This window comes from Schistocerca nitens, chromosome 1 (genome assembly GCF_023898315.1).
Source record: "Schistocerca nitens isolate TAMUIC-IGC-003100 chromosome 1, iqSchNite1.1, whole genome shotgun sequence".
NCBI lineage: Eukaryota > Metazoa > Arthropoda > Insecta > Orthoptera > Acrididae > Schistocerca > Schistocerca nitens.
The window spans coordinates 776,647,524-776,660,141 of NC_064614.1; the positions used below are offsets into that span (position 1 = coordinate 776,647,524).

General features: G+C 40.7%; 1 protein-coding gene across 3 annotated transcripts in view; it reads right to left on the reverse strand.

Moving 5' to 3' along the window:
- Window positions 1–12,618, reverse strand: part of LOC126261714 (5'-nucleotidase domain-containing protein 3) — a 149,102-nt gene that overhangs the window by 75,282 nt on the left and 61,202 nt on the right. For all 3 annotated transcript variants that reach the window (XM_049958563.1, XM_049958564.1, XM_049958565.1), the window contains exon 5: window positions 2,325–2,482. In XM_049958563.1, coding sequence (XP_049814520.1) covers window positions 2,325–2,482 — 158 coding nt within the window. The remainder of the gene's footprint in view (window positions 1–2,324; window positions 2,483–12,618) is intronic.

Below are 12,618 nucleotides of genomic sequence, written 5' to 3' on the forward strand. Positions count from 1 at the left end.
TACATCACTGAACATTTAAACCAAGTAGGCATTTTTGGTATTGAGATCTTACTCAATATTTGAGTGAGCAGTTTTTTGAGACTTTTTTCATAACAGATAACTGCATTATCTGCAAAACATCTTAGGTTACTATTAATAATTAGCTATTTTACACGTAAATGACACTGGTAGTGCCTTTGCTTGTTATCAGAGCTTGTAAAAAACATGATGGTAATGTAGAATCAGAGTGTTCAATGTATAAGAGCAAATGGTGACACACTTTTATCTCTGAATATTCATAATTGTGACTAGAAAAACATTCAACACAGTGATACATTTACCAATACAATATTTTTTGCTACATGAAAAACTGCAAGCCTTCAGATCAACTAGGTTACAATCACTGAAACCAAGGAATTCAAAGCATTAACAGTTGATTAACAGTTCATTCTTTAAACACAATGTAGCCATCTGATAATGACTAAAATGTTTGAACTGGTAATGGCAAGAAATAATAAGCAGTGATAAAGATAAATGTTATCACGTTGGTTGTTCGTAGCTATTTTTAAAACTCATCCAATACTATTAACACTGCTTGCCAGAGCTAAAGACATGTACAGCCACTTTCTCCCTATCACAAAATTCTAAATACAGTAATAAATTTTGTTAATAAGTTTTGGTGTAGTACTGAGCCAAATGCTTTCTGCAAACCAAGAAATACTGACTCTGTCTGATTATCTCGATCTGTGGTTTTTAAGATGCAAATTGAGAAAAGCATGAGCTGGGGTTTGCATGACTGATGTTTTCAGAATCCATACTGGTTGGCATGGAGATTATTCTGCTCAAAACAACTCATTATGTTTGAGTTCAGAATATGTTCTAGGACTGCACTTGGAAGATGGAATGGCAAGTTATGGTCTTCAGCGATGAAAGCAAGTTCTGCCTGCATGCAACTAATTGTCATTTGTGCATATGATATAAACCTGGTAAGCGTTGTCTCATAGGTGCATTTGTCCAAGACACAAGACACACTGGCCCCAGCTCAGGCCTCGTAGTCTGTGGTGCGATAATCTACAACTCTCATTCGCCTTTAATGTTTTTGGAAGGGACACTAATCACACTCGGTACATGCAGAATGTTGTTAGACCTGTTCTTTTGCTGTTCTTGTAATAGGAAGTTGATGTGTTGTTCCAACAAAATGCTCATCCAAATACTGCCCGTGAAACTCAACATGGTCTACAAGACATGCAGCAACTTTCCTGGCCAGCATGATCTCCCGACTTGACTCCAATTGAGCACATTTAGGATAAGATAGGATGAGAAGTGAGTGTGTGACTCATTAACCAACTATTATTACAGAATTACATGAACAGGTTGAACAGGCATGGCATAACATGTCCCAGGACAGTACTCACCATCTGTATGATCGACCATCTGTACGATTTACCATCTGTACGATCGACTGGATGCCTGCATTGCTACATGTAAAGGCTACACCACGTACTAACATGGGTGTTGCAGCATAGGTCAATACCTGGTACCTAAGAACTGCTTGCGCTATTGATCAGTAAATGTAATCATTTCATATGCAATGTTGCAACAATAAATCTTGACTGAATTGGAAACATCTGTATGGGTATACTAATTTTTTTCGGGTTATGTAGCTAACAGCAATTAGTTCTTCACATTTAATTCTTCATTTTAACTTCTGTCCTTTACATAACTTTTCTTCTCCCCACCTTGGAGTGAATATCAGTTCACAAATCTGGAGATTATTCTGATATTCATGTATGTCTGCAAGTACTACTTCACATTTATTTCGGTGAACAGATACATTTTGTCTGCTCTGTATAGTTTGCAACTACTTATTCTCCCTACAGGTTTCTGTTCCTACTTCTTTGTGTATGTTCACCACGGACAAAATTATTGAGAATACTTATACCCATAAAGGACAAAATAGGACATATAGTTCCACTGTTTTACAAATAAGATACAGCAAATTCTTGCACGGAAAAGCCTTCATTATTTATACAATTTACAGAATCTGCTAAGTAACCATATAAGAATAATTATATGATACATGAGACTTTCTGTTATAAATAAAGAATGTGACAACTTTGGTTAAAAAGAGAATGTGAACAGCATCTCTTTTGAAGCAAAAAATTTGTTGATACACAGCTGAGCAACAAAAAACTCAGACAACAAACGTGCATCCATAGTGATCTGTTTTCAGGCATTAATACCACATTGCCCAACAGAATTTAAATCAACAACAGAAGAGTGACTATAGTTGTCTCTCATAAGGTGACTACTAAACAGTTTCACAATAGAGAATAAGTACTTACACAAAGCGATAAGGACTGTTTGTTACAAGGAATAGATTTTTGTTTGCAGCAGCCAGTCTTTCAAAAAATTGCCTTATACAACTGTTTTCTTCTATGTATTCAGACACATTTTTTTCAACAATTCCATGCATGATAGGGTGGCAGCTTCTTATAGAATTCTGTAAGTAGACATGAATTAAATGGGTAATTTTTGATGGCATTATTTAACTATCAATATAAGTATTTAATCAGAGAATATTTTCTTAAAATCTGGAATTACAAGATTATGCAAATGTGCATCATGCATTAGTAAACATGCAGATGCATGCTCACTGGTTCTTTCTTTCCTATTACAGAGAAGAGAATAGCTAGTGTTAACCATGTAAATCAACCTTGAGCTGAGTACTGACAAGTCCTTAATAGTCATTGGGTGTCACATTTTTATATAAATGAATTGTAATCATTATAACCATTGATAAAATAAATTACCTTTATTATTCAAAACCTGAAGCTCTTTAACTTTTTAAAAACACAAGTTCAGTTTTAGAAATTTTCAAATAACTTGTTTCATATGCTTTTGTACACTCAGTAGCTTGTGATGAAGCATTGCCCTGCTTTTTCTTCCGACACTGTTTAAGAAAAATGCTCTCATTTCTTCATTATACTTAACTTTTGCAAAGTAGTGTACATCACACATACTACAACCGATAGTATCCAATTACAAGATACAAGTGGTAAAATTTAATGGATTCTGTCACATCATTTAAACACTGTGTGTATAACAGTGAAGCATTGTAAACTGGAAATCTATAGTGAGCAAAGGGATTGAAAGCATTCTTAGAAACTGTGATACATCAGTAAAGGAAACCACTTACAACACACTAGTGTGAACTGTTCTAGAGCATTGCTCCAGTGTTTGGATTCCTTGTCGAATAGCTTTGACAGGAGGTGTTGAAGGAATTCAGAGAAATACTGCTAAAATGCTAACTGATCTGTATACCCATGTGAAGTTTTAACAGAGATGTTCAGGTATTTTAAATTCAAAGCTGTTGGAAAAAAAAATTGAGAGAAATAGTATTTAAGGAGGACTATGAAACAAATTTGCTGCCTCGATCAAAGACATATGTAGGGAAAGTGAGAAAAAGATAAGAGAGTTTTAGATACTTACAAGATAGTATTTCTTCATCATTCTATGCACAAATGATTACGTCCTGGTAACAGGGCAAAACTGGACAATCAATGGCATGAAGTATTTTCTGCCTTGCACTATGCTGTAGTTTGCAAGTTCACATCTACATGTAGAAATGTGGATGTCAATATGAACATTATTTATGTAGTATTTTTACTCAACCAAACATATAAGGATAGTTCAGAAAGTAAGTTCCATTTCAATTTTTCTCTGTGGCACTGCTACGCAGTTCCGCTAATGCACAGTAGTATCTCTGGTTCAAGAAGAACAAAATGACCATTTTGAGCTTGCTCTGTGTCATGTGTCATTCACAATGATTGTACAAAATGGCAATGTTGATCAAAAATCCCGCTGCATGTGTACTGAGATCTGTGATCCATTACTGAATGATAAGAACATTAAACCAATCTACAACTCTGCGAAGTTTATTGGGAAAATGTAATGAATACTTCAATGGTGGGAAGATGAGTCTGACAATTTAAGGAAGGGCATGATCAAGCGCATGGCAAAGAATGAAGTGGTCATCTATCTGTGGTTTCTGATGAACTTGTGCAGTTTTTGGCCAGCCTCCATCCAGTCCAAACCTCGTGCCCAGTGATTTTTATCTCTTTCAGCATCTGAAATCATTCCTTGGCAATAAGTGCTTCAACAAAAATGAAGAGGTGAAATAACATGTTATCACATGGTTGGCAACACAGGCAGCAACATTCCATGATGAAGGAATACATAGACTTATGCCACACTCTGAGAAATGCCTGGAAAATTACGGGGGTTATGTTGAAAAGCAGTGTAAATGTTATAGATTTTTGTGAAATAAATTGCTTTCTTTATCTGTATTTGATTCCTTTTTTATTACCAAACAGAACTTACTTTCTGAACTATTCTTGTTTATGGCTCTCCCTTTTCTCTTTACCTATTCTAATTTACAACATTCATTCCATCAGTGATTACCTTGGTTAAACGCTGACTGCTGAAGAACACATTATTTTTGGATATTTCTGAAGATATTCAATCCTGCAGCTGTGGATTACTGTATTTTTCTGTGTCTCATGATGTGCACAATGGCTCTGTCGATGTATGCATGTTCTGGTACAATGAATCTCCAGTAATGTAAACTGCTTAATATGAACTTTTACTGCTTAAAAAAATGAACCCTTCTATATTGTTCCTTTCAGTTCTTAAATTATTCCAACTATATGTTCAACTTCAAATTTTGACCTTGATGCCTTTATTTGGCTGTTGTTGAATATTGTGCTTACAAATATTCTAGAACATTCTAGAAGCTTTATTACAGTCCACACTGAAGCATTTGTAAATTTATATATACAAGTATTACATGCTGGTCAGACAGAGTTTCAGATATTAGATTGTAAAGCATACCCAGAGGCATGTATAGATCATACCACAATTTAGTAATGATGAAGAGTATGCTAAAGTTTAATAGAATCATCCAGAAGATTCAATGTAGAAAGAAATGGGCTACTGAAGTACTGAGGAATGATGGGGTGCATTTGATGTTCTCTAAGGCTTTAGATACTATGATACAGAATTCCACAACCGGCAGTTCACTTGAAATGGAATGGCATCTCTAAAAAGGGCAGTCACAGATGTTGTAGTTACAAACATAGGTTTGAGGAAGGTAACTGGGAAGAAGCTTTGGTTAACAGAAGAAATACTTTGACTGATCGACGAACAGAGGAAGTACGAAAATTTCAAGAAAAAGACAGGGATACAGCGATGTAAGTACTCAGGAATAAAATAAATAGCAAGAGCACTTAAGCCAAGGTGAAATTGCTGCAGGAAAAATATGAGGAAATCAAAAAAGAAATCATCACCAGGAGAATACAGGCAGTATACAGAAAAGTCAAAACAACCTTTAGGGAAATTAAAAGCAATGGTATCATCATTAAAAGAGTAGGTGTAATTCCATTGCTAAACACAGAGTAAAGAGCAAACAGGTGGAAAGAATATGCTGAAGGGCTCTGCAAGAGGAAGTAACTGTCTGTTGATGTGGCAGAAACAGAAATGGAAGTAAATTTGGAAGAGTTAGGGAATTCAGTACTACTGTCAAGAGCTTAACAGAGCTTTGGAAGACCTACAATCAAATAAGGCAGATAGCATAGTTAACATTCCTTTGGAATTTCTAAAATAATTAGTGGAAATGGCAACCAAAGAGTTATTCAAGTTCTTGTATAGAATCTATAAGACTGGAGACATAACATCAGACTTTCAGAAAAAATATCATTTACACAATTTTGAAGATAGCAAGGGCAGATGAGTGTGAGAGAGAATTATCACACAGTCATCATAACAGCTCATGCATCCAAGCTGCTGACAAAAAAAAATGTATGTATATACATAATGGGAAAGAAAACTGAGTATCTGTTAGATGATGACTAGTTTAGCTTTTGGAAAGACGCTGTGCTTGATGTGATGATGGAAGCATAATGACAGAAAAATCAAGATACATTCTTAGCCTTTGTCAACAAAGCAAAAGCATTTGATGATGTAAAAGAGTGCAAGATGTTCAAAACTCTCAGGAAACCAGACTTAAGTTAATAGGGAAAGACTGGTAATACACAGTATGTGTTGGAACTGAGAAAAAATGATAAGAATGGAAGACCAGAATGAAATGCTTGGATTAAAAAGCATGTAAGGAAAAAATGCAACTTCAGAAATAAAAGAAAGGTTCATGGATGAAATTGGAATTCAGGGTGAAGAATATCAATGATAATATTTTCTGATGACACTGTTATCCTCAGTGAAAGCAAAGCAGGATTACAGTATACACTGAATGAGATGGACAGTCTACTGAGCACAGAATACTAATTGAGAGTATACCAAAAAAAGATGAAAGTAATGAAAAGTATCAGAAATGAGATTAATGGGAAATGTAACATCAAAATTGGGGACCACACAAAGGATGAAGTGAAGAAATTCTGCTACATTGGAAGCAAAATATTGTATGACAGATGAAGCAAGAATGACATTAAAAGCACACTAGCACAGGCAAAGAGCGCATTCTTGGCCAAAAGAAGTCTATTAGTATTAAGCATTGGCCTTTCTGGGAATGTACATCTGGAGTTCAGCATTGTATGGAAGCGAACTGTGGACTGTGGGAAAAGCGGAATAGGAGAGGCCTGAAGCATTTGAGAGGTGCAGTTATACAAGAATGTTAAAAATTGCATAGACTGATAAGAGATGTGGGGGTTCTCTACACATTACAATTTTTGCTGTTTTATTTCCTGTAAATAGTGTTAGTTTCTTTCAAACAATGCCAGAGTTAGCTCCTCTCTTAATACCGATGGTCTGTCATATGTACAGCTCATAATTGAAGGCTTTGAGGAGGAGCAGCCCAAAATTATACACTCCTGGAAATGGAAAAAAGAACACATTGACACCGGTGTGTCAGACCCACCATACTTGCTCCGGACACTGCGAGAGGGCTGTACAAGCAATGATCACACGCACGGCACAGCGGACACACCAGGAACCGCGGTGTTGGCCGTCGAATGGCGCTAGCTGCGCAGCATTTGTGCACCGCCTCCGTCAGTGTCAGCCAGTTTGCCGTGGCATACGGAGCTCCATCGCAGTCTTTAACACGGGTAGCATGCCGCGACAGCGTGGACGTGAACCGTATGTGCAGTTGACGGACTTTGAGCGAGGGCGTATAGTGGGCATGCGGGAGGCCGGGTGGACGTACCACCGAATTGCTCAACACGTGGGGCGTGAGGTCTCCACAGTACATCGATGTTGTCGCCAGTGGTCTGCGGAAGGTGCACATGCCCGTCGACGTGGGACCGGACCGCAGCGACGCACGGATGCACGCCAAGACCGTAGGATCCTACGCAGTGCCGTAGGGGACCGCACCACCACTTCCCAGCAAATTAGGGACACTGTTGCTCCTGGGGTATCGGCGAGGACCATTCGCAACCGTCTCCATGAAGCTGGGCTACGGTCCCGCACACCGTTAGGCCGTCTTCCGCTCACGTCCCAACATCGTGCAGCCCGCCTCCAGTGGTGTCGCGACAGGCGTGAATGGAGGGACCAATGGAGATGTGTCGTCTTCAGCGATGAGAGTCGCTTCTGCCTTGGTGCCCGCACACCGTTAGGCCGTCTTCCGCTCACGCCCCAACATCGTGCAGCCCGCCTCCAGTGGTGTCGCGACAGGCGTGAATGGAGGGACGAATGGAGACGTGTCGTCTTCAGCGATGAGAGTCGCTTCTGCCTTGGTGCCAATGATGGTCATATGCGTGTTTGGCGCCGTGCAGGTGAGCGCCACAATCAGGACTGCATACGACCGAGGCACACAGGGCCAACACCCGGCATCATGGTGTGGGGAGCGATCTCCTACACTGGCCGTACACCACTGGTGATCGTCGAGGGGACACTGAATAGTGCACGGTACATCCAAACCGTCATCGAACCCATCGTTCTACCATTCCTAGACCGGCAAGGGAACGTGCTGTTCCAACAGGACAATGCACGTCCGCATGTATCCTGTGCCACCCAACGTGCTCTAGAAGGTGTAAGTCAACTACCCTGGCCAGCAAGATCTCCGGATCTGTCCCCCATTGAGCATGGGATGAGCACTGGATGAAGCGTCGTCTCACGCGGTCTGCACGTCCAGCACGAACGCTGGTCCAACTGAGGCGCCAGGTGGAAATGGCATGGCAAGCCATTCCACAGGACTACATCCAGCATCTCTACGATCGTCTCCATGGGAGAATAGCAGCCTGCATTGCTGCAAAAGGTGGATATACACTGTACTAGTGCCGACATTGTGCATGCTCTGTTGCCTGTGTCTATATGCCTGTGGTTCTGTCAGTGTGATCATGTGATGTATCTGACCCCAGGAATGTGTCAATAAAGTTTCCCCTTCCTGGGACAATGAATTCACGGTGTTCTTATTTCAATTTCCAGGAGTGTATATTAAAATATATTTATCAATAATGGATTCCAGAATTCAAATTATCAGGGCATATTTAGAATATTTCACATGCGGATTTAAATAATGATAGTGAATGATTTGGAACTGTTCATACTGAGTGACATTTTTCAAACAGGTAGTAACTTGTTAAGACTGCACCTTGAAATGCCAGTTAGCTCCAAGTAGCAGAGGTTTGGGCACATGGCTTCTATGAAGTACAGCTCCTATGGGCCTTCCAAAGGCTCAGTTCATTCAGCCTATGGGAGTTCAACAAATCTTCACAGGATTTTCACATTCTGTTGTTTATAATGAAAGGGAATCAACAGAGTGGCTGAACCTTCATTATTGAATTCCTGTTTCTGTATGTCATTACTATGCTTTGATGCATCATTAATCAATGAGTAACATTAATCTTTTGATAGAATTGAGTTTTTTTTAACTGGCACTGTCAGTTCAATCCACAGTAAGAAAGGCATGCTAAGTTTTTAATGTCTCCCTAAAGTGCACTAGAATATGGTACTGTAAATGGCACCTCCCAGTGAGAGTTTCACACATGATTAAAGGAAATAAGTGAGAGAAACATTTCTTTAATCTTTAATTGCTAAGCATTTTCTTACATGCTGACAACTTTTGCAGGCTAGTGTTATTACTAAATTTTTTTAAGTGAATTGTGCTAGAGTTCTTGTGAATTTTACTTTCTTTTGAAACTGTAGCTTAATATGAGTTGGAAAACAGCACCATATCAATTCAGTGTAATTTATTAGGCAAGACCTTGGAACATGTGATTAAGGTAAAAGTGAGTGATTTTGTGTGCTCAGATACTGTATAAACATCAATCGTGAACAAAAACAATGCAAATCCAAGCATGGGTATATACATAATTTCGATGGAGGAAATTAAGGACAGTCTCTGTACCTAAACGGTTTGTGTTGCAGCATTCAGTGTGGATGGAACTGGGTTCAATTACCAGCACTGCATCAGATATTTCAGACCTAGGGACATATTGATGTCCCACAATCACAGATTGGTCCTCATATTGTCATGTAGGCAGCAGTCAACCAGTCAAAACAGGCCTACGACCTAATCCTTGAGTGTTGTTTACATTTACATTATGTTTAAGCACTGTAAGGTGTCATGAATGATATTAGTAAGCTAATATTTGCAGTCTATCAAGCACTTTATTTGCCAACCACAGAACAAATATAACAAAAAAGTTTAGAAGTCATATCTTAGGCATAAGCATTAACAGTCATAGTCATAAGTGTCTTTGACTATATAATTTCCAACGTCCTACCCATCTTGGTCAACCTCCAGAGGTGCGACCAGCTGAACCAGGCATGCTATCTGCTGCCTATCTTATGTATGCAGTATTATCATCCTTATTTTATTCCCTCTTCCTTGTACACTATGGCATTCGGGGGCAACAAGGTGAATGGATAAAATCATACTTGTGCAACCGCAAGCAGTATGTATCATTAGGAAACTCGTACCAATCAGAAACCAAATCCATCAAATATGGAGTGCCGCAGGGTTCGGTAATGGGGCCATTGTTATTTAATGTATTTGTTAATGATATAGGTGTTGAGGAGGAAGAAAAGAAAATATTGTATGCTGACGACATGACAATACTAAATAGTGACCAAAATATGGAACAGCTTGAGAGAAGAGCATACATATCTGCAAATGTCACAGCTCAATGGCTGTTGGAAAATGAACTGGTTATAAATCTAAAAAAGACTATGTATGCAGTGTTTAAAAACAAGAAAAAGGCTGTAGACATGGATTTAGAGGTTGATGGAACAAGGCTGGAAGAAGTAGAATCTGCTAGATTCTTAGGTATTCTTGTGGATAATGAACTGAAATGGAAAAAACATATTAATAATGTCTGTAAGAAACTGAGCTCTGTCATATTCTTAATGATGCAACTATCACAGTATTCAGACAAGAACCTTCTGTGTACAGTGTATCATGGACTTTTCGAACCATACTTACAGTATAGAGTGACTGTGTGGGGAAACTCAAACAAACAAGAGACAAATGCTAGTGTACACACCCACAATACAAGAAAGAAGAATGAAGTACGGAGCATACCCCACCGACTGGCAATGCTAGAAAAAGGACCCCAGTACTCTGGTATAAGACTACTAAGAAGTCTGCCCAAAACCCTGCAAGATAGTGTACTTCACAATGACTTTGCAAAGAAACTTAAAGACTATCTCATTGAAAAAGAGTTTTACAGTGTTGCAGAATACTTATGCCATTAAATTTGTATATATTGTTACTCATTATCAGTGATGTAAAAATGTAAGCTAAAGGTGTAGGAAAATAAGTGATAAAGAATTTTAATACTTTGACATGTCCTATATTACACGTACATTTACTGTACACATTGTAATCTTACAGGATCAAATAAAATTCAATTCAATTCAATTCAATCTTCCTGTTCTCCATTTCCTCCAGACAAGTTGTGGCCATCAGTCCTCTTTAATGAAAGGCAGGTCACCAGGTTGTAAGTCAATACATCTTGCAGATGTGCATTCAGCTTTGTGTAAGTCCTCAGCTCTATAATACACTCCTGGAAATTGAAATAAGAACACCGTGAATTCATTGTCCCAGGAAGGGGAAACTTTATTGACACATTCCTGGGGTCAGATACATCACATGATCACACTGACAGAACCACAGGCACATAGACACAGGCAACAGAGCATGCACAATGTCGGCACTAGTACAGTGTATATCCACCTTTCGCAGCAATGCAGGCTGCTATTCTCCCATGGAGACGATCGTAGAGATGCTGGATGTAGTCCTGTGGAATGGCTTGCCATGCCATTTCCACCTGGCGCCTCAGTTGGACCAGCGTTCGTGCTGGACGTGCAGACCGCGTGAGACGACGCTTCATCCAGTGCTCATCCCATGCTCAATGGGGGACAGATCCGGAGATCTTGCTGGCCAGGGTAGTTGACTTACACCTTCTAGAGCACGTTGGGTGGCACGGGATACATGCGGACATGCATTGTCCTGTTGGAACAGCAAGTTCCCTTGCCGGTCTAGGAATGGTAGAACGATGGGTTCGATGACGGTTTGGATGTACCGTGCACTATTCAGCGTCCCCTCGACGATCACCAGTGGTGTACGGCCAGTGTAGGAGATCGTTCCCCACACCATGATGCTGGGTGTTGGCCCGGTGTGCCTCGGTCGTATGCAGTCCTGATTGTGGCACTCACCTGCACGGCGCCAAACACGCATACGACCATCATTGGCACCAAGGCAGAAGCGACTCTCATCGCTGAAGACGACACGTCTCCATTCGTCCCTCCATTCATGCCTGTCGCGACACCACTGGAGGCGGGCTGCACGATGTTGGGGCGTGAGCGGAAGACGGCCTAACGGTGTGCGGGACCGTAGCCCAGCTTCATGGAGACGGTTGCGAATGGTCCTCGCCGATACCCCAGGAGCAACAGTGTCCCTAATTTGGTCGCTGCAGTCCGGTCCCACGTCGACGGGCACGTGCACCTTCCGCCGACCACTGGCGACAACATCGATGTACTGTGGAGACCTCACGCCCCACGTGTTGAGCAATTCGGCGGTACGTCCACCCGGCCTCCCACATGCCCACTATACGCCCTCGCTCAAAGTCCGTCAACTGCACATACGGTTCACGTCCACGCTGTCGCGGCATGCTACCCGTGTTAAAGACTGTGATGGAGCTCCGTATGCCACGGCAAACTGGCTGGCACTGACGGCGGCGGTGCACAAATGCTGCGCAGCTAGCGCCATTCGATGGCCAACACCGCGGTTCCTGGTGTGTCCGCTGTGCCGTGCGTGTGATCATTGCTTGTACAGCCCTCTCGCAGTGTCCGGAGCAAGTGTGGTGGGTCTGACACACCGGTGTCAATGTGTTCTTTTTTCCATTTCCAGGAGTGTATATTCCATGGTCTATCTTTTCCGGAAGTCATCTGCTAGTTTCTGCCATAGTTTAAATTCTATGGCCAAATTCTGTGTGATGGTAGGTTCTGGTCTAGTGGGCACTTTTAAGAGCCTTTCACCAGCCAAAAGTGCCAGCATCAGTTGTTCTGTGTTATTTCCTGGAGAGAGAGGCCTTGCACTTACTGCAGCTTCAATACAGACTAAGTTGATGTACAGTTGTTCTGCATTTAGTCTTGATGATCCCAACACTCTCTGTAAGCACTGCT